The 23,115-nt window shown below is 39.6% G+C and overlaps 1 protein-coding gene across 3 annotated transcripts; it reads right to left on the reverse strand.

Moving 5' to 3' along the window:
• Positions 1–923: 923 nt before the first annotated feature.
• On the reverse strand, positions 924–21,139 carry kif3ca (kinesin family member 3Ca). Of its 3 annotated transcripts, none has more exons than XM_020714449.3 (10): positions 20,886–21,139; positions 19,221–20,615; positions 7,704–7,805; positions 7,493–7,615; positions 5,188–5,306; positions 4,103–4,219; positions 3,870–3,978; positions 3,177–3,322; positions 1,118–1,192; positions 924–1,033 (listed from the first exon to the last, which is right to left on the reverse strand). In XM_020714449.3, the coding sequence occupies exons 2-10, from the start codon at positions 20,604–20,606 to the stop codon at positions 1,024–1,026; spliced, it is 2,187 nt and encodes a 728-aa protein (XP_020570108.1). In that variant the 5' UTR covers positions 20,607–20,615; positions 20,886–21,139; the 3' UTR covers positions 924–1,023. The 3 variants fall into 3 exon arrangements, with proteins under 3 accessions (XP_020570108.1, XP_011490283.1, XP_011490282.1); XM_011491981.4 differs by having other exon boundaries at positions 20,814–21,113; XM_011491980.4 differs by having other exon boundaries at positions 19,221–21,135.
• Positions 21,140–23,115: the final 1,976 nt, after the last annotated feature.

A 23,115-nucleotide genomic window follows, 5' to 3' on the forward strand; every position in this document is an offset into this window, starting at 1 on the left:
CTTTTTTTACATTGAGGTTTTTCTGCCCCTAACATTTAGAGAGTCCTTCAGGAGGACCTGAGCAGCTTCAGTGGGAACGTGGTTTCAAGTTTGCAGTGAAAGTAACCGAACCTCCGCACCGCCGTTCCTGCAGAGCGGACACCAGATCTGCTCCATCAATAATCCAGATGAGCGTTTGTCCGTTTGACCCTTTAAACTTCCAACAAGTCCGTCAGGAAATATCCCACAAAAGAATCCATACTAAGCCCAGCAGGCTTCTTTTCCAAAGATGTTTTGGTCCCATCCAAACGGCGTGGATGACGTTTCTTGTTCAGGTCTTCAAGCACTTCACGAGAACAAGCAGCTGATTTTAAAACCGCTGCCATCGCAGATCCATACCCCTACTCGATGACCTACTTGAATGAGAAATGTACAAAGCTTCTACACTGTGAGAATTTCAGAATAAGAGGCCTGTCGTTCCACTCAGAAGCTCCTCCTGGCCTTAAACATGCAGGAGCGTGAAGGAAAGGAGACTTTTCCTCCAGAGAGGATTCAACAGGTTCAACAGAGGTTCAACAGACCCCAGGATTGAGTCAGTGGTGCTTTCCGGTCTCTTTTTTTGTCTTTTTCGTCAGTCGATCCTAGCACTGGTTTTGGGTTTCCATTCTCACTAATGTGAATCATCTCTACAGCAAGGAGAAGTCTGTTGACTGGCTTTTCCTGGGCTTTCTGTACAGTTTTTGAGGCTCTGCAGACTTCAGGTTTTGGTTGCTTTTTGACTTTTTTTTTTTTGGTTAATCCCAATTCTTGTTTTAAACAACCAATCATACCAGTAAGAGTTGTCGCCATGGCAACGAGGAAAACATAGGAGAACCCTGTTTGTTCTGGGCTTTCTTGCATATCAGACAGAGATGATCTCAAAAACACAGAATGAATTAATCTCCTTTATGTCATCAAACAGCTGATAAATATTCCTTTATTGAAGGATGGCCAGGTAAATTAATCGCAACACCTCACTTCCATGCGTTTGTGTTGTTTGTGGGATTACTGGCCTCTAGAACCAAAAAGATGCAAAGCAAAAATGAATAAATAATAAAAAAATCATCAAATGAAAAAAGTATTTTTCATAAAGCTTCACTTTGCCAGTGCAGCAGGACACGCTGCCAAAGAGTTATTAGACGAGGAGAAGGGGATTGATTTCGACGACTGACACCTGAAAGAAGAAGAAGAGGTGAAAGGATGTTAAATTTCTATTCAAACACAGATTAAACTCATCTGGCAGCAGTGAGATTACAGAGGAGACGACAAGAGATTAAGACGGCTGAGTGTGGCTAGATCAGAGTAATCCCTTTTAGAGATGAACTAACACTAAACTGATAACAGACACTGCTTGTTATAGATAAAGTATCTAATGATAGGGCGGAAAAAAGAAAATTGAAAAGAATTAAAAGTTTTTATGAGAGCTAAACTAAATTAAATACAGCTTTGTCCATGCAATTTCCAGAATTATTAAAGAAATAGAAAAAATCCTTATTTAAAAAAAGGTTTCATAGACTTGATTTTAATGTTCGGTTTCTTTCATTTAAAAAAAGTAGCTGGTTGTTGTTGCTACAAAGTCTAACATTAACAAAACAATTGATAACTTTTTGTTTGTTTTTTGTTTTACGCTACCAAAATACAAATAAATAAAAGTCAACTGTTCTGTCAAATATCTCCATAATAATTCAATTTCCAAGCTTAATTACAACAAGAAACCCATATCATTACAACCCCACCACTGTGCTTCACCATACGTCTGTTCCAGCCAACATGCTGATTGGTTTTAACATTTGACATTTATCTAATCTGGTCATAATCTGTCCAAACAGTCATTCTTGAAGTTCGTTTGAAAAAAAGTACACGTCACATCGGTTACAAGGGGGGCTCAATTCTTTGAGATTTTTTAAGTTAAGTGTAACATTTCAAATATTGAAACAAAAAAAAAGAGTTTAAATCAGATCTTCATGTTTCTAGTTAATCTGACTTCATAGACTCATTACAAGAATTGCTTAGTATTTATATTTACGTTTAAAAAATGTTTTTTAAATTCATAAATGAGAGTTTTAAGAATATACATTTTTAGAATTGAGTGGAGTAATGACAAATTTGCAAGTGGTTCTTGTTTACACTTTGGGTTAACAGCAGCTGCTTCATGAGAAGACAAAGACTCAAGTCATGCTAAATTGCTTTAGACAAAAGCCTTTAAAAACATACACAGTACCACTGGCCATTGTTCTTTTTCTTTTCTTTAAGAACGAGAAAATGACTCTGACTGCTTTAAAGTTTGTTGTTCTTCTTTTAAATGCAGTTCAGTGGCCTTGTGGTAACGTTTCCCCCTTTAGACTGGAAGGTCTGAGTCAAACCAAAGACTCTAGAAATGGGACCCAACGCCTCCCTGCTTGACTCTCAGCATGGAGGGGTTGGATTTGGGGGTGAAGCCACCAAGTGCACAGCTGTGTCTGCAGTTGACCCAGATGTTGAGAACAAGTTTCACACACCTAGGTGTGTGACAAATGCTCCTATTCCGATGCATCCACTTGTAGACAAATAGATAGATGAACGTCTTCGTTCTCCTCGCCTGAGCTGGAAACTGGAACTTAACTTTATGATTCCAATATGTTAGCTTGGGGTTGTGAGTGGCTGTAAACTAATGGAAGGAAGTGTAAACAAATGAATGATGTGTGCAGGCTATTCTGGGCCAACAGCCCCGCCCACAACTCAGAGGAGACTTTCTAAAAAACTCCTGCTGGTCTGCAGAGTCTACGTCCTAGAAAATGAGGCAGATTTCTTTCTTTTTGGGCTAAAAACAACATCATCATAATTTAAAAACCACTGGGAAGGATTTTACAATAGATCAAAAGATGATCGGATGGAGACTTTAAATAAAAAAAACTAGGAGAAAATGCTAAATATGTATGAAAAAAGTGCCTAAACTTTAAAATAATTCAATGTAATCGTTTTTGTGTTAAATTGTTTTGAAGTAAAAACCACTTCAAGACAAAAAAATGACAAAAATATTTACATATGTATGCCTGTTCTGCAGCTTTGCAAGCAGGTTTTCTTTTCATTCATAGATTCATTTAAAAAAGTTTCAATCAAGGGCTTCCAGGTGAGTTAAAAGCCACGTTAAAGCGGTGAAAGTCCACATGCGGGCTCACCAGGAGCTGGACTTGTGAATGTCTCTGTTCTTGGTGGGAGAGTTTTCCTGTGAGGGAGTTTGGTTTGTGGCCGCCTCCGCTAAGCAGTCCAGGGAGGACGGGTTTGGAGGACACATGTCCAGCTCCAGAAACATGATGTTTTCCGCCTGCAGAGGAGAGCACACAGACATGACATCACAGCAGCTGTCAGCAGTCAGGTTCTTCATAATTTACAACAAACATTTAAGGATTTCTCTTAGTATTGATGGTTCTTTGAGCATAAACTGAACACTTTTTGTTAATTAATATAAAAGGTGGCATAATCAGCAGATGACTAGACAATTATTTTGACCATAGATCCAAAGATTTTTACATTTTTTACAGGTAAAATTTAATTTTATTCATTTTTTCTTTTGGTGAAGATTTTTTTTTAGAAAATACCATTAAAATAATGTTAAATAAATACATTTTCTTAAATGGAAAGAAATAAAGAATAAGATTAATTAAAAAATATAAAAGGTGTAGTCATCTTTTTAAAGAAAGATAACATATTTGATCAAAAATTGAACAATGCAGAAGCAAAAACATATTTTTGTTTGACATTTGACATTAACTTAACATTCATTTTCCACATTTACTCTGATAAATAATAAGATACCTCACCACTATAAACAGATTTATGTTTTCATAGCACTGATTACAAAAAAAGCTCACCCTGAATCTGGAATGAGCTCCCATCGCTATGGCAACCCTAGCATACTGACTGATGGGTCGTTTGTATCCGACTGCAGATGTCGGCCTTTTCTTCATCTGTGAGAATTTACTGTAAAGGCAGAAGTTCCATCAGTGAATCACTAATTATGGCTTTAAGGGAGACTGTTTGAGATGAGAAAGATGAGAGAGGAAGAGCGTACTCCTGAAAACCATCACATGAAAGCATCACCGACCTCTGAGCGGGAACGAGAGGCTGGAAATTCCACTGATCCTCCTCTGGGTCGAAGGTCAGCCTGTTCATGATCTTATTCTTCTCCTCCGGAGGAATAAAATTCTCAATGATGAGATACCTGTGCAGACATGATGCAGCTTTAATGTGGCGAGACAGCAGCCTAAAAATATCAAACCAAAGAGCAGCATAGAGACAAACAGATGAATTATGAAGAATAGAATAAACTAAATATTGAGTTTGCTTACGGTACTAAATGTTAGTTGATGAATGTAACATTTATAAATACGTGAATGAAAATGTGAAAATATGTATCGGAAAAATGAAACCTGGTTTTTTTCTTCTAAAACAGGCTAAATAACCAAAAATATTGCTGGTTAGCACTCTTGCCTCACAGCAAGAATGTCCCCGGTTCAAGTCCCGCCAGGGGGACCTGAAACAGAATGGGGGACGTTGCATGTTTCTCTCCCTGCATGCGTTGGTTTTCTCCGGGGTTCATTGATTACCCTAAATTGTTCCTAGGTGTGAGTGTGTGATTTATGTGGACTGTCCCCTGCCTTCGCCCAAGAGTGGCTCCAGCGGCTACGGGACCCCGAAAGGGACAAAACAGGTTTAAGAGATGAATGAATGTTTTGCTGTTAATATCTGACTTTGTCACTTTACAAAAGGCAGCCCATAGCCCCACCCCTTCACGTTTGGTATGATTGAAAAGCCCAAAATGTCCTCTGTAGATACCAAAAGGAGTTCATTCAGTGGTATGCAGTTGTTGGGAGGGATTCATGTTTAGAAATATCCTCCACACCAGGGGTCCCCCAAATCCAGGCCAGTGTCCGACATGTTTTCTAACCCACCGGCTACTGAAGCTCCTTGTTGGCTAAACACCCCTGATCCAGGTAATCAGCAGCAAATAGGGCAGTGATTCTGGAAAACAGGACACCGGCCCTCAAGGCCTGGATTTGGGGACCCCTGCTCTGCACAGAACAGATTTACACTGCTGTGTGTGAGGTGAGAGAGCAGGTGGAAGAAGATAAACCGAGAAGCTGAGACGTGCTGGTGCCTGCACTTCCTCGGGACGCTGTTGTGACTCACTTGAACTTGAGCTCTCTGGTCAGCTCGTTTTGAGTCTGCTCCAGCTCCTGCCGGCTCCCCACATGCTCGTCGTTCATGTCCTTGATTTCCGCCTTGATGCACTGCAGCTTGGAGTACAGCTGCAGGAACACAAACAGTCAGCGGCTGAGAGGAGCCAAGCTTCTCAGTTTGGGGTATCTGCTGGTGCACTCGTCTCCAGATTGCAGCAGCTTGGTTGCCCATAGCAACAGCACTGGGGGCACTGGTATCTGGAGAGCTGGCCAGCCAATGGGAGCACGCCAAGTCCGCCCCCCACCCTCAATTTGGTTCATTCCTCTACTTCTCTGCTGCACCCCTTAGCCCCCACATTGTTCTGTATAACTTCAGCCTGAAAATCAGCCGCTCAGCCTGACTTTTAACCCCGAAACTGCAGTGAAGATGCATTTTATTGCAATGTGGACGACATTCTGCAAATATTTTAAACACAAAAACACTGAAAATAGAGATTTTCATGTAAACAAACCACAACGCGAGTCACTGAGTCGAGTGAAAGGATGTGTACACATCTGTTGGACTCACACATATGACCTCAAAGGAGTCAAACAGATGTGTAATTTAGATTTTTTTGTCTGAAATATGTTAGAACACAAATTTATCATGGTAAATTTTCAGACTTTGATACAGTATTTGCCTTAGTCTTCTACTTTACAAATCTCTTAAAGTTTTTAAAGCAAATTTTGAATTTTACTTAGGTATTTTAAATAAACATTGTGTAATTAGATTTTTTAAAACAGTTTTGTCAAAGTTGAGTTTTCATAGATGATCCTAAAATGTTCTGTGAAAGACGTACATTTTCTGTTATAATGCTTTGTGTGGTGGTCACTTAATTTTGTCTTCTAAATATCTTCAAGTTTCTCCAGCGAACTGAGCATTAAATTAGTATTTCAGTATTAAATTAGTATTTTAGCATTGCTGCCTCTTGTACAAACTATTTTAAGCTGACCATAAGTAAACAAAGCAGATATATAACTTTTTGAAAAAGATCTTGTTCACTGTTTTTTCCCCTATTTTTACTTTTTATGTTGCCATACAGTGGGGAAAAAAAGTATTTAGTCAGTCACCGATTGTGCAAGTTCTCCCACTTAAAAAGATGGGAGAGGCCTGTAATTTTCATCATAGCTTTACAGACCATAAAAACAAAGACGCACGTGGATCTATTTATTCTTTTTTTGTGGCCCGCCGAGAGTATTGTCTACGTAGCAAATACTATCTTATTCAAACAGTATTTTGTTGTCTGCTGATTCTGGTTCTGAAAATATCTGATCCTTATTCACAAGATTTGAACAAAGAAATACTCACAAATGCTATTTTAGGCCTAATTATCTTTAAATATCTCCTCCATCATGAGAAAAATGCCACAAGAACAAGATAAACACCAAAAACACAATTTTCAACTGAGTGGGTCTTTCATTCAGTATTTTAGTCTTTTTTCACACTGCTAGGAATAAATACTCTTTATGTAAACGAAGATCACAACTTTTCCAAAATAATATGAAATGGAGATAAAGCCAAGGACTCAGCCATAGGAAGTAAATACTTTTCCACACACTGCTTCTTCATTTTGGTTCAATTTATGTGAAACTGGTCATTTAAAGTAAATGTAAATATTGTCATCTAATGTGAATGTAATTTTTCTAAAAAATAGGTTACTTTATTGTTAGGAATAATTAGAAACAGAATAGTTAGAAACTCACTTTTACTTTTTATTACACTGATGGTTTAAACTTTGATTCACTATGTATTATCATCTCAAAATTATATTACAAGGCACAATCAAGACTATTGTCTCGTAACATTCCTTCAGCATCCTCCCCTTCCATCTTTGTGTGTGCTGGTGTGTGCGCTCTGCTAAATGTCTGTGATAACCTCAGAGAGATCTGACACTTTAAGCTCTCTGACCTTCGAACATCTAGCCTGCAACTGGGGGTGGATTTTTCACACCACCATCCATCGGATGATGTTCTGAATATGCAAATGCAGGACTTATATACCAAGCCCATTTTCCTGTTTTCTTTGTTCAGACTTTGAGCTCCGTTGTTCGGACTTTGATGCAGTAACCTGTTCATCTGTCTGTAACCCTTTGTACAAATCTGTGCCTTTTGTGCGGAGTAAATCTTCACTGAAGCTAAGTATTGTCTCTGAGTCATTATTCATTCATTTCTGTGTTCAAGAAATTGACAGGGTACGGACCTAATAATTTTATCAATACAGTCCAATCTAGCAGAGCCAGTTTCTTCACACTTATTTTGAAAGCTAGTAGACCCACCTTCTTGAGCTTTTTGGTCTTTGCCTCAACTTCCTGTTGTAGAGACGTGAACGTCTCCCTGAGCTCCACCGTCTCCTCATCCTGGACCAGCATCTGCTGCTGGATTTCCCTCTCCTTGCGAGTCTGACAACATAAAGTCCATCTTTAACAGCAGACTTTGTTTTCGAACGCACATGAGAAGGGATTTTAAGGGTGAGCACAGTTTCTTTACCTGCTCTGCAATCTCCTGCCTCTTCACCTCCAGCATCTTCTGTTGCTCGTTGGTGTGATCCATGATGTTCTTACCACCAACTAGAAGCTTGCTCTCCATCGCCTGAGAACAGAACCCATTATCAGTGTACGTTTTTAGAAACCAGCTGGCAAAACGTAAGATGAGAAGGCTGACTTCCAGGAACTGGAAAGGTGAGGCAAACTTTAGAATGAGCTAAAAACAAATAAGTTTCCAAAAGTACAAAGTCCCCAATCTGATCATCTTTTGATCTACTTTCAAAGTGTTCCCAGTGGTCTGTTCATTATGATTATACCACTTTTGGCCCAAATCAAAAACCTGTGTCGTTTTCTAGGACATAGTTTCTGCAGAACAGCAGTAGGTCATTAGCAATTCACCTCAGAGTTGTGGGCTCTTGGCAGGGAAAAACCCCTTCCCCAGAAAAGGTAGGAACTACGGGACATCACTGATTGGATAATGACGTTTGGAGTTTTTTCAAATGCATCTTATGCAAATTAATAAAGGTTTTATGATTGGTGGGCCCTGCGACAGGCTGGGGACCTGTCCGGGATGTACCCTGACTTTGCCCCGCAGTAGCCGGGTTGGGCTCTACCAGTCCTGTGAACTGGAAAGTGATATATTATGTTAAGTACATGGATGGAAGGATATTTAAATACATTGCTTTATGCCAATTTCCTCGCATTTAAAATGATGGACAAATGTCATCATCCAATCAGTGATGTCCCATAGTACCTACCTTTTACATTTTCTTATTGTGATTTATTTTTTAATGTTTCTATTCTGACACTGGAAATTACTTTTGCTTTCCAAAAAATATCAGTTTAATTTGTTGGTATTTTGTTTTGATTTCTAAAATGTAATGTTGTTTTCTTATTATTTGTTTTACTTTGATATTCTATTGAATACGTTTTTGTGTTCAGTGATTTGTTGATGTGATATTTTCTTCAGTTTAGATCTAGATACCAGCTGGGACCAGGACAACATAGACAAACATGGATCTTTGGGTTTTGCTGATGAGGCACATAGGAACAAATCGGACAGATGACACAGATCAAAGGCCGGGGGCTAAACTGGTCCTAGGAGCTGCTGGAGGTCAGAGAGAGTTCATGTGGGAACAGTCAAGCGTCTGTGAACACAAAAGCTGCAGTCAGTGCAAACTTTGCGCTGACGATGCTGCAGCTTCCCGTCAACGTGACGACAAAGCGCCGCAAGGAGCAAAAAATACAAAGAGGAAAACCTACATCTTTAATAAAAATTTCAAAAGGGCTGAGATGTTTCCACTTATAATCTCTTCTAAAGAAGAAGTGCAGATCGTGTGGCAAACGCCCGGTTACAGCATCTTGTTCCCATGGAGATAAACGGTCATTGGAAGTACAGCCTGATGTAAAGCTGCTCACATTCCAGGCTCTGATCCTAAAAAGACATTGTGCGTTTATCAAATGTGTGCATTCTTTACAGTATTTAGCATTTGCTGTCCTCATAGGAGCACAAAAGCAGGTCTGAACTGCAGCAGGGGACAGTGGAGTCCTTCAGAGAGGAAGCAGTACATACAGACCCTCTTTGTTTTCAGTGGTCTTTGTGTGTTTGTGTGGGACTCCTTGTTTTGCTGCTGCTTATTGTTTTCTGTTGTCGTCCGTGAGATTCATTAAAGAGGTTTTTCCTCCCTGCCTCTCTTCTCCCTGGCTGCTCACTAACATCCTGTTTAAATGGAAAATCGATTGTTTTTTTGTTTTGGTCATTAAATGCTGTATGCTCGGGCTATAGCTTCTATTAAACATGAGCAGTCTCGCTGTGAGCCTGAAAGTGTGTCAAAAATCTAAATTAAAGTGAATTTAATCAACTGAAGCCATTTTGTTTTCATCTATTAACAAATCGGCTGCAAATGCTTGTTTTTATGCAGTTTCTTAGTTTCAATTTACTTCAGTTACTTTTTGTGCTTTCAACAAAATAATTTTGAAAGTACTTTTACTTTGTATTGCATTTACTAAAATTGCTCGTAATGTTGTCAATTGTTTGAGATAATTCCTACGCTCACTTTTGGATTTTCTTACTTTCTTAATCTTTTTCTTCTTCTTTGCATTCATATGTTGATAATCAGCAGTTGCATGGTTTCTGTGGAAACCTCAACGAATGCATGATGACAGCCACTCTCTAGCATTTGGTTTGGTTTATTATCAGCAGAAACCAGATTGTGTTTATCTTTCAGAAAAATTAGAGAGATACTTAAGGAAAAAGAAAAATGGTATTGAAAGGCTTTAGGAAAAGTGCATGTTTGTGCAGAAGCCTCCATTCCTGTCGTGTATCATGTGCTCATAAGAGCACGCTCGAGTTCTTTTTGCTGCAACTGATGCGTTTTCTGGTGGGAAAATGAGGAGAATGGGTCGTGTTGCGATCTGAGCTGGCTCATCCACATCATTCAGCCAATCACAGCAGGCCCAGAGCCTGCTGGGAGCAAATGAGCTATAAATATCATGGGATCACAACAGCTCCAGTGTGTGCAGCACAGACACAGAAAGCTTTCTGAAAAGAGATAGAAGAACTGCAAAGTAAAAGAGAAGAAATACTGAGAAAGAGAGGATGAAAGAGAAGGACAGAACTTAGAGTCAGCAGTCCTGATGGGAAGTCTCAGATCTCATTACTGTTCACTTAGTGTCTGTATCTATTGACCGACAGATCCGTCAAAGAAATCCAGTTTGACAAAATGAGATAAGCAAGACTTTTTTTTTCACTTCCTGACATGTTTCAGACCCTCTGTCCTTTTCTTTGCTGTCTACATTCACAGATCTGCAGGGGTGACAGTAGATTTTTGTTTATGCCGGTACTGTAACAAGTTTCATCAACATTTCAGTCAGACAACTCTTGCAGTAAGAAATATTTATTTGACACTTAATTTTCCACATTCTTTAAGTTTCCATTCACATCTTTTCGTTTGGCATAAGGCTCCGTTCAATTCCATGAGAAATTTCCATAAAACTTTCGGGTAACAAAACCCCCTTTACGGAGCCCACAGGTGGAAGCCGGGGAGGAGGGTGGAGCGAAGAATGAGCGCTGAAGGTAAGAAAGAGAATGAACAGCTGCGCACCTGGGCTTAAATAGGACGCTGAGCAGGTGAGTTAATTGACTGGACCGCCTTAGGGTAGTTACCTGTAAAACACTGCAGCGAGTATCTGCCCGAAATACGACAAGTCGTAATTTTTAGTAGCAGTAATTAAGATTAGGGGTGTAACGATAATCGATGAATTGATTTATCCAACCAACCAGAATGATGAAGTCATGTGACCATACAGTGTGCTACAATGTTCTAAGAATGTTCCCTTTGGATTCTTTGGATGTGGAAAAACAACAGTGGGCTGAATTTTAGGAAACTAAAATGTGAATGGATTTGACATTCATTCCTAATTACTTGTTTGTTTGTACACAGATTTAATTCACACTTGATTATCTTGAAGATTATTAGGAAAGTGGAAACGTCTGAGTCACACTTGTAGAATTTTGGGCTAAAGATGTCCTGAATCGATTTCAGGTCAGTGAATTGGATCATGAATGAACAAATATCAACTATGAATCGGATCGGCGACCACAAATTATCACATAAATCAAATCGTTGCTAAAATAAATAATTACAGCATGTTTTAAAAAACTAGCAGAGCTTCCTTCACACTGAGTGGCAGCCATCTTGTTTCCTTTCCGTTTTGGATTTTGTGCTTTTTCTAAGACTTTCCTCGTTGGAAACTTGATTCCAAGCAGTATTATTGTTTTAAGCATTGGTATTGTTTTTATAGTTTAACGTTAACAAATCACACTTTCGTGCTTGTGTATGCAAAAGGTCTAAAGATCCCATAGACTTAAAATCCCATAGACTTGAATGAACAGCTATTTGTCAAAATAATCATTCTTTCTCTGATTCCTTTTTTAACATGTTCTTGATAATTCTTTGTTTTATGATATTTATTCTGTAGCGCAAGTTATTTAAGCTATAAATAAAAGGATGTGGTCTCACATCCAATGTTCAAAATGTTTGATGGTAGCCCACTTTCAGGGTAGGGGCGTGGCCTTCCAACAAGCTCAGTCCTGATTGGTGAGAGTGGTTGCCATAAAAGCATTGACATTGACCAACTTGGACCAATCACTGCTTATTGATGACGTCTGGCCTCACCATGGAGACATCAATGATGCTTGCAGACAAATAGATCCATGTACGTCTTTGTTTTCCCCGTCTGAGCTCTAAACTGTACAATATTGCTCACCATTTCTGTTGCACCAGTAATGTTTGCTTGGAGAAAAATAAATAAAAATAATCATTGTAATATTATTGTTTCCATTCAAATAGGAAAAATGTCATAAAATTCTGGAGGAGCACAAAGTGCAGCGATCAGATTCTCCTATATGTTAGTTTTGGACTCCACCCACTGATCACATCATCCATATGTCACAGGCCAAAGCTGAATTCCTGACTGGTTGATGCAAGTTTAGTCAAATTCAGACATTAGTAGGAAACATCACTTCAGATTTGGTTGATCAAAAAGAACGTATTTGGACATGAACCCAAATAAAATTGCTTTTGGATAAAACTTTGACAAATAAATAGATGTTGAATCAGAAATTATATTCATGTTAGTTATAAATATGAGGCTAAATTTGTACCAAAGTGTTTCATTTATTTTACAGACCCGATTTCACTTTTTAAACCAATAAATCACACTTCTAAGCATTCTAAGCTTCTAATCTTAGCAGTAGACCATTGCTGAATTTTTAAAACATGTTTCCTTTGTGGTGTTAATAAAAGGCAAATCACGAAGAGAATTCAGATCAGAACTATACAGAACCTGCAGAACGTTAACATTAGATTGTAAAACGTATGGAACCGTTTCAGGCTGATGTTGAATATGAAGCTAATGCAGGTCAGCTGACTAAACAGACACACACTGGGACTTCATTTATCAATATTTTATTGATGCAGCCCTCTCTGCTGAAAGATGGAGCTCAGTCTGTTAACAGCCTCCACACAAAGAGACCTCCTTCTGACTTTCCTTCTCTGATAGGCAGGAAGGCTGCTGTACAAACAGGAAACACCATTATTCCTTCCATGCAGCAGTACATGTGAGTGGATGTGAGTGCATGTGAGGCTTACTAAAAAACAAGCTTTCATATATCAGCATGTACTGCATGGATGCATGCATGGCCACAACCAACACAGATTTATCTGAGCTGATTATGAAAAAGCTTCAACTTGCTAGATTTGTGATCTAAGACAAATATTTTGCGTTGAAATTTGTAAATTCAGATTTAGATTTTTATACTATTACACAGTTCTGTTCTTTGTGCATTTTCTGGGATGTTTTTTGGAGAGAAAAAAAATTTGCAACTACATTATCTAACTTAGTTATATTTGTAGTTTGGAAAATGTTTCTTCAATTTGAAAACTGGATTTTTTTATTTTTTTTGCAAAAGTGTGTCCTGAAAGCCTAACATGCTGAAGTGTCTGCATCCAATTCATTCATTTTATTACTGTTTTATTTGCTTATGTTATTTTGTAGTAGCCTTGGTTTTTTTCAAGAACAGTTTAAGGAACTTGTGTGATTTAAAAATCACTGAATAGAAAATGAAGAATGCGTCTGATGAGATGCAGGGAGATGTTCCAGTTTTGTCCCAGAAAAATGGAGTCTAAGAATAGTCCAATGGAGGGTCAAAGAGAACAGTTGCTTGCTCCGGCTTCACTGGACTGACAGTTTCAGACCCAATAGAATCAGAGAAACATGCAGCATAAAGACTTTCCTGATGTTCAACAATCCTCCGTCCTGTCTGCTGATCTGCAGGCTCAACAAAAGGTGGAAAACGAGGAGTGACAGGACACGAGCTCAAAGTCAGTCTTAACCTGGGATCTTGACTAAATCAACCCCGACAACAGTAGGAGCAGATGTTATACAACAGTTGCACATGGACAGATGGAACGAGTTAGCAACAAACGCCAGACGCGCTGCACAAATTGAGGTCTGACCTTTGCTTGTTGAGCGTCAGACTCAAAAAACGACAAACTCCACTGTGTGATCATCTGACATGTTTCTGCAAATAGTTGTTTTTTTAATATTTTACAACCTCTCTGTGATTGGTTGAGAGAGTAGCCATTCATCCATTTTCCAAACTCACTTAATTCCTTTTAGGGGTCATGGGGTTGCTGGAGCCTATCCCAGATACTGTTGGGCAAAGACGGAGTACACCCAAACAGGTCGCCAGTCTGTTGCAGGGCAAAACAGATTGAACTTTGAGTCATTATCAAGTCAAGCTAGGTTAGAAAGAGGGTTGATAGTTTAGGCAATTAAACTCTTGACGGAAAAGAATACAGTGTGGCCTACTGTGCTGAAAGCAGAGAGCAACACTCACACTGTCCATCACAATCCAGGTGCTACTGTGTTCCTGACCCCATACAGTAGGTGGCGGTATAACCCCCCTTTGGTTTACCGTGCACCATCCAATAAAAGAAGGCCTACAACTAACATAACATGCTGCCCCATGTAAGCAGCTCTCGGCATAGTTTGGCTAATCGTGCCGGAAAACGGAACAGAACAATCACCGCAGCCAAACAAACCATAATCTTAGGTAGAATGTACTTGGGCATGGTTTGATAGCTCCTCTGTGTTTAAAGTCAATAAAGGTGAAGACGTGTTTATGAGCAGGTTAACTCTTTAACATCAAAGGTGTCGCAGGCGACGCCTTCTTTGACATACAGCAACTCTACAACCATTTGCACGATCTATTCTGACTATGCTGATTCTAAGGGTGGAAATGAGCGGCTTTTAACAGTTTACACAAGTGAAGTGCTTTTCCTCGCTTCGGCAGTTGAAAGAACGTTAACACTGGAGCCAAACCCTTTAAAGCAGGGGTGTCAAACTCATTTTCACTGAGGGCCACATCAGCATAGTGGCTTGTTAGTCTAGCATAAATCCTTTTAGTTTTTGTCCACTTATTAAAACCCACATAGCTCCATTAAGGAAGGATCAAACTGTCCAAGTGAATAAAGAAAAATATTACATATATGTATTACATGTGTAACATGTTGTCTGCATAAAGACATAAGATAGGCAAACATTGAATAATTACAGCAACTACACATAAATAATATGTAATAAACTAAAGAAAATTTTTATTCTAAGAATTATTCTAAGAAACTTTTATGCTCTCGAGGGCCACATAAAATGACATGGCGGGCCACATCTGGCCCACGGGAATTGAGCTTGACACATGTGCTTTAAAATGTTCAAATGGGTGGAGTGAGGGGTAAACCCATAGCGTTTCACTGTTTATAGAGAGCAGCACTGAAGAGTCGGAGGCAGATGTTATCTTGGGGGGGGGGGAGATAAGTTTAGGAAAGAGAGCATCTGAGAGACAAGATGCTTCAACAATAAAGTCTGTAGATGGTTTGGAGATGATGAGGTCTTAGCAGGAAAACTAATGAGAGGATTTATGGATGTAATGAAAAAGAAGATAATGCTAGTTACTGTCAGTGAATGGATGCCGGAAATGGACATAAATAGAGACACATTGTTGTTGTGAAAATAAAACAAATTGTAACACACAAACCAACAGGATGGACTGAAGATAATGGACGGATAGATGGAAGGATAAATACATGGATCGCTGAATCAGAGATGATGGTGTACCTGCTGCCTGCTCTATATCACAGAGAAGAGGCAGCTTCTGCAGACAGACTTGGCTTGAACTGGCAAAAAAATACTTCACATATTTGAGCTCCGTACAACTGCAGCTTTTCTGTGAAATAAGGGTATGTTTATGGTGTTTTACTTAATAGAAGAATCATAAAGGAGTGTGAGGGGGAGGAATTCACTTTAACAGTTGGACACAAACTTTTTTTAGCGTCTCCAAAAGGAGGATGGTGCTTCTTGCTGGATAAACTTTGTTCTCCCCACAGTTTCCTCCTGAAAATGCTAATGAATGAAAGGCAGGAAATACTTCCTGCCCTGAATTGTCTACCACTTTGAGGGCAGTTGTTCCCCCTCATCGCTCGGCAGAAGCATACAAGGCAGACTGAGTCAAGGACGTCTCAGGATGTAACTCAGATGGGCAGCAAAAACTTTGACACGTTTTGGGTCTGTGGGATCAAACCAGAAGCTGCTCAACAAAATACACAAAAACTCGTAGATAATCTGAAAATCCACAATGTTATGAAGAGACAATCAAACTCTGGCAGACCAGCAAAAATGTAAACAAGCTCGTGCAATGAAACAATTTGTGAAGAGTTTTTTTAAGAGTGAGAAAACATTTCTGTGGCAGGATGAGAAAAACATTAAACAGTAAATCAGGTCCCATATCCAACCTAGATCGTATAATTAAAGTTTCACTTGTTCAGCATAGCAAGATACCCCTCCTTTGAATTAACCAGTTAGATTGTTACTTTCCCCATCAATCACAAAACGGGATTAAAGGGCCTATATCATGCTCTTCTTGGCATTTCAGAGTTAACTATATCCATGTATGTATATTACCTTTGACACACAAAATAACTATTTTTTAATGAAATATGAGTTATTTTTATAGCTCATTTTCCAACGCAGAAGTAAGACGACTCGATCTCTTAAGCTCCGCCTTTCACTCTATGTGGGTGCCGCCCATTTCATGACATCGACCTATAGTTGGCCTCAGCAGCGTGTCTTCGTTATGCCCACAAAAACAAACAGCATCCTAAATTTGGCAAGGACGAATGCGCATATTGTGCATATAAGAAGGAAAGAGTTTTTGCCGATCACTGCTAGCTCCGTGGAGAAAGTGTGTGTGTGTGTGTGTGTGTGTGTGTTAGCCCGGGGGCGGAGCTGGCACCGCAGACTCTTCCTGGAAGAGTTTTTGTGGGTTGGTAGGGGTTAGTGCTAAATGAGCAGGTTTTTAGAGAAATGCGTGAACAAAATACCGCTTAGGGTTTGTTTTTTTGTGAGGAACGAATATTATAATACACTTCAACGTTCAAAATGTTGATGCATGATATAGGCCCTTTAATATCTAGACCATCCAGACTTTGTAGATAAACACAGCGGAACGAGGACACATTTGTTTTGTTTTAAAAACTTGTCCATGGGGTCTAATTTCCATACATCCATTCATTTTCTGAGCCTGATAACCGGTAATCCCTTTCAGTTTTGGGCAAAACTGGGGTACACCCTGGACCGGTTGCAAGTCCTTTGCAGGGTGGGCTATAATTTCTCAAAACAACATAGAAACCTAAGCTAATAAACTCCATCAATTCATTACTTTTCAAATCGGTTTAAATCCCATTAAAATCTTTTTAAATTCCTTTCGGGGTTATGGAGCTGCTGGAGCCTTTCCCAGGCACTATTGAGCAAATCTGGGGTACACCCTGGATGGTTCGACTGTCCTTCCCAGGGCCGCCATTGGACTCACTTAGACACTGAGTTCTAAGGTTAACCATCAGATAACCTCTTCTTAAAGTAATGAGGTTCAAATTGTACTTTTAACATAGAAGCAAACATACCTAAATTTATACTATGGATGAGATATCCCCTATGTACAGGCTGCCATGCTGAATCCAAAAATGACTCATCTGGTATATCAGCAAAATGAATTTCAGCAGCTTCAACAGAGACCCAGACTCCTCAAGGGATTTATTTTGAAGTCACTTCCTGCAACAATGAATGTTCTGAATCTGGTTGAGGTACTGCAGCTAAAGTTGGCAGCTGCAGTGACTTCGTCGCTCTGCATGAGTGACTTACTGACCAGATATGAATAAGGGTGAGTAATTAATGCAGCTTTGACTCAGTGACTGACTGCAGTAATGTGTAAACACAGCACAGAGACGAATGACCTTTTAAGCTCCAGCGGGCACAGCTCCAGTCAGGATAAATCAGCATCAGGACGGAAGAGTTAAGATCAAGGGTTGAATTCATTTAATCGACATTTAAAACTGATTTTATAGGTAGAAGCTCTCCTGGAGAGGAAAGATTTTGTGAAAACATCTGTGTAAAAAGACCTACAAGTCTCACTCTGATCATCTTTCAATCTATTTTCAAAGTGTTCCCAGTGTTTTTTTTAATTATGACTACTGTGTGGCGTTTTTAGCCATTGTCAAAATCAGAGCAGCAGGAGTTCATTAGTAATTCACCTCTGAGTTGTGGGCGGGACTGTTGGCGCAGAGTAAGTTCACACTCTCTCCCACTAGTTTACAGCCTTCACAACCCCAACATTACATTACAGATGCAACAAAAACGGTGAGCAATATTGGAGCTATTGGATACAGCAGTACAGTTTAGATCCAGATTCCAGCTCAGACCAGGAAAACAAAGACATTCATGGATCTATTTGTCTGCATCAGTGGAGTGGATCAGAGAGCTTGTGGCCTGCCAGTTGTAGTTGGTACATACAGTATGCATACAGTTGTCTGTTCCCGTTTTACATAGAGAAATACTCAGAAATGCAGTTTTAATCTTAATTTTCTTTATATATATATCCTCCATGGTTAGGAAAATGCTACAAAAACATGTTAAAAACACCAAGGACAGGTGTCACTGGAGTTGGTCTTTAAGCAAATATCATATTTGCTATCTTTGAACAAAAAAAATCTGACATCTTCTAGCTACCCAAGAACCTTTTCTAGTCAAAACTCTTCGTACACATATCATTTTACAAACACTATTACTATTACTGAACAATATCAGTCCATTTTGTGGTGAAAAATGTATGTTGTTTACAATTTATGGATTGTCAAAATGGAAACATTCACAAGGATGATAGTTCTGTATAAACACAGGTTACCTGCATTATGTATTTTTATGTTAATAAAATTATACATTTGATGCTTTAATGCTTTGGCTCAGAGTTTGACTCATTCCCTTCCAAAATTTGAAGTCTCAAATGGTGCAGTTCCTCAAACGACCACTAGAGGTTGGTTTCAGGAGGGAGCAATTGTTATTGACTCGCAGGTTAAAAAGGATCAACTATGCCTTACTATAAATATAAGCACAGTCTGTTCCTAAAAACGAGTTTTTCCTTACCGCGAAGGAGGGTCTAAGGGCAGGGATGTCCAGTTTAGTTTAGTCAGTTTGTTATTTCAATATAGTATTTTCCTATTGAAATCTATGTATTCATGATCCTTTTGATTTTATGTGTAACTTTTTCAATTACCTATACGAAGCCCATCGAGACGACTGTTGTGAATTTGGGATATACAAATAAAATTGAATTGAAAGGTGCTTGGCACGAACGATTCTGGGTATCATCACCTGGATTTTATTTTGTTGTTTTTTTAATATTTGTTTTACTTTTTTAATTTTTGTTGCGATCTTTATTATGCTTTTGCGTTGTGTGATTTGTTAGTGTTATTCGCACTTCAGGGCCACCGTAGAAATGCACTGACGAAGCTTTCTTTTCACGATAAGCACCACCTCCCAGCACCATCGTCATGCCATCAATCTTCACCTGAGCTCAAGCACATGGACCCGGAAACTCATGAAGTTCCAAGCCTTTGTCTGGACTTACCTTGTACTTTGCAGTCAGCTGCTCCGTGGCTTCCTGCTCCTTCCTCAGATCTCCCAGTAGTTTCTGTTTCTCCTCAACCAGCAGGAACTGGTCCTCTGTGATGGCCTCCTTCTCCCTCTCCAGGCGTTGCTCCTCCAGCTTCACGTAATCATCTGTCTCCGTCTCCACCGCCTCTTCCTCATCCTCCATTTCTTCATCACTGTCTCTGCCCCAGTCCTCACCATCCACCTGCTCCTTCTTCTGTTTGCTCCTCCACCTCCTGTGGTTGAGCTGAGCCTTGAGGCGAGCGATCTCCTTCTGGAACTCGCGCAGCAGAGCGTCTTTGGGGTCCTCGTTTACTTTGGGTTGGTTTTGAATGTTCTTGGCACGGTTGGCGTACCGGAGCGTGGTAAGTGTCTCATCGTAGTGTGCAGGGGCTGGGCCAAGTGTGGCGACCATGACAGTCTTGGCATTCCCGCCCAAAGAGTCCTGCAGGAGTCGAGTCAGCTTCGAGTCCCTGTAGGGAACATGTCCACTGCGTCCATCTGCTAAAGCTGAAATGACGTTCCCAAGAGCTGACAACGACAGGTTTATCTTGGCAGCCTCCTTCAAGCGCTCTCCGTGGACACCGGTCTTGGCTTGGCGTTCACTCCCGGCCAAGTCCACCAGGTTCAGGCGCCCTACTCTAATATGTTTTCTTCCATCTGGACCAGGCTGGCTGCACTCAACCGTGATCAAGAACAAGGCGTGAGACCTGGATGAATGCTCGTTCATGTCCGTTGCTCCAACTACCCTCGTCTGATTGCCTACGTTCATCACCTCCTCAATCTCTTTAATGCTCTTGCAGACACATGATGTGAGATCCTGAACATACACCCCTGTCTCTGGACTCTCCCTGAGATCCAGGCCTCTGGTAGTGCTGTGGTTTGGATCAAGGAGGTCACGAATCTCCTCTCGGTAGATCTCAAGGTAGGAGGCCCGGACCAGGTACTGCTTGTCCGACTGGGAGCGGGAGATGTGTGTGAAGATGTGGTCGAAGGCGTTAGGAATTACACCTCGTTTTTCTGGGTCCAGCCAGGCTCCCTGCATAGTGTAGGTCTTCCCAGTTCCGGTTTGTCCATAGGCGAAGATGGTACCATTGAACCCCGCCAGGACTGAATCTATCAGCGGCCGCACACTTTCGTCGTACAGGTCTCGCTGTTTAGAGTTTCCGTCATAGACCGCATCAAATGTGAAGGTTTTCTGGGGCTCGCTTGGTGAGGCGCGGGGGTTTCTGAGGATCACCTGTCCGAGCCGCAGATCCATCTGCACAATCCCCCCCACAGGCCCAGAGGACTCCTCTTTCCGGTTCAATGGACGGCATCGTACAACCACCTTCACTGACTCACTGCTCTTGTTTTTTGACATGGTAGGCTTCTGTGTTATGACATGAGACAGAAATCCAGATTATATCTTCTCGATGAAGGCAACAACCTCTGTAGTCACTTAAATGCAGAATCTCAGTGCTCTGTCATTTTCATGTATTCTTCAGCGTTACTACTCTGGGTTAATGCAGAATCTAAACATAAAAGCAGGATGATATGCAGTCCATTAAAGCATAGTAAGATCACTGACGGTAATTTTCCCATTAGACGGATGCTCGGAATCCCTCAACGCCTCGTTCAGCTCCTAACGGTCAGCTCCTACCGCTCGGCTCCTGTCCGTAAATATGAGAATCCCACACAGCCGGTAGAGACAGGGTGTGTTGACGCGTCGTCCTCCCGTCTCGCACTCCTCTCATCCGGCAGAAGCGCCGCTCCTGGTTCTCCGTATCTCCCGGTTCTCTGCTGCTCCGAGATGCTCCTAACTGGATCCGCTCCTGCACGCAAAAACACACGCGCAAACGGTCATTCAACCGCCACACCCCACATCACTGCAGAGCCGAGCAAAGGATCATGGGAAATTGAGTCAAACAAATCTGTCACTATTTCAGTGTTTAGATTTTCTTCTGTGTTAAAATCATCTTTAAAATGTAAATCCTTAAGATTAACATTTAGGTCTGATAGAAAATTGAATTAAAAAAAATTAAAAATTATTTAAACTCTAAACTACAAAGTCCAGTGAGTCCAATTCATTTAATTTACATCTAATTTGATCCAGGTTAATCTAGTGTGGCCCGAATTTAAAATGTACCTATATTTATATGCAGAGCTATCTCATAAATTCAGTGACATAAATATATTTAAAACAACAGCGAAATTTATTTTTTTGTTTCCTCGGCATATGAACTCCTCATGGACATAAAGAGATGTTACTTAAAGAAGATAAAAACAATCTTGAACTGGAAAAGATTATAACAAAAAAAACATTTGATTGGGGGTAAATAGGAAGGCATGATGTAAAAGCAATCTAAAATCAAACTAATTAAGATGTAAAGGGACTGCTGACCACAAAAAAAAAGAAAAAAAGGTTCAATTGTATGATTTTCAAAGCCAAAAATCTCCAGAACATCTAAGAAGTTATTCACATGTTAAACACTTGTTTCAGCACTCTGGAAACAATCCAAAATTATCTAGAAGATATGTACTTCTCGATTTGATTACCACACACAAAATCTTTGAAAGTCTGGGAATTTCTTTTGATTATTGCTTTTCAACAGTTCATGGTGTTTAGATAAACAGAGGAAAGCAGCGACAGTAGACCTATAGGAATTTGAAAATTAAAAAAACTATCCCCCTCCCCCACCAAGAAAACACCCTTTTTAAATAATCTATTTATTTTCAAGAGCCAATTCGCAATGATAGGAAAAAACAGATTTTTTTTTGTTTTTTTCTCTCTAAATTTACTGAAATGTGTTAAAAGAGCACCCCCTGGTGGATAAGTGTGGAATATTCTCATCATTTGACCTATATTGTTCCAATGTCACCAAATACTGTTCAAAAGTGCCGCCCTGTCACTTTTATTTAAAAAGAAACCTTTTTTTTAATGAGATAAAATTTTCCTAGGACACAACAAAGAATATTATTGTCTATTTTGGTCAAAATAGCTTTATTTCTCACTTCGTAAAGTCTGTTTGAAGTATGTTAGGCCTGCATAATGTGAAGAAAACCCGCGATGTGCGATACCACTGATAAGTATTTCAATGACGACATGACTTGTGATACATGAACAAAAACAAAAGAATACATTATTTCCACTTGACTGCAACAGTTTTATTTAAATAAAAGTCAACATGACTTCAATTAAAATCCAAATGACAAACATCAACTTGAGAGATGGGCATCTCAGGGCTCCATCTGATTTGTCAAATGTGTAAAGGGCTCAGTTTAATTTGTTAAATACTTCTAGCTGACCTAAGATTTTGCATGCGTGCAAAGATTTAATCCATGAGAACCCATGCTAACATCAGTGTAAAAGGAAAAGATTTGAAATGGATTATTTGGTTCACCTGGTTTGTGGTAAAATAATTTTATTCTTAAGAAAAGTGGGTCTGGGTTCTTCTGGGTTTTGCACTGGCTGATCTCACAATGCTGATAATGTTGCAATTTCTTGTGCAAGCCTACTATATATGTTCAAACTTGATCAGTATGTGGAATATTTCACAAGTTGCAGTTATAAGTCATATTAAAAAAATTACAAAAAATCCTAATTTGTGATATAGAATAACTGGAATCAATTCAAAATAAAAGATTTATTGAAATAGAAGGCGTTCATTTTTAAAGACTGTCATGCAGTTGTTAAAAGTCATATCAGGGACTGTAGTATGTTTTCATAACTAGAAATATTGAAAAAAACTTGCTTTTTAAAGTTACACTTAAAGTTTTACATCGGTATGGAAGTATGTTGCATTGAATAAAACGGATGATCTATGTGTTAATCTTTTCCGTGTTTTTTGTTCTAATTTTTTAAGAACTAGAAAAGCAAAGGACTACAAATA

This window comes from Oryzias latipes, chromosome 24, assembly GCF_053564925.1.
Source record: "Oryzias latipes strain Hd-rR chromosome 24, Olatipes_Hd-rR_3.1".
Taxonomy (NCBI): Eukaryota; Metazoa; Chordata; class Actinopteri; order Beloniformes; family Adrianichthyidae; genus Oryzias; species Oryzias latipes.

What these genes read in the sequence shown, in the direction of transcription:
- kif3ca (XM_020714449.3), bottom strand. Translation starts at nt 20,606, where the DNA reads ATGTCAAAAAACAAGAGCAGTGAGTCAGTGAAGGTGGTTGTACGATGC. An exon ending in AGCTGACTGCAAAGTACAAG is followed by an intron (nt 7,806 to 19,220) that starts GTAAGTCCAGAC and finishes TTCTGTTCTCAG; the next exon opens with GCGATGGAGAGCAAGCTTCT. An exon ending in ATTCACAAGTCCAGCTCCTG is followed by an intron (nt 1,193 to 3,176) that starts GTGAGCCCGCAT and finishes TTCTTCTTTCAG; the next exon opens with GTGTCAGTCGTCGAAATCAA.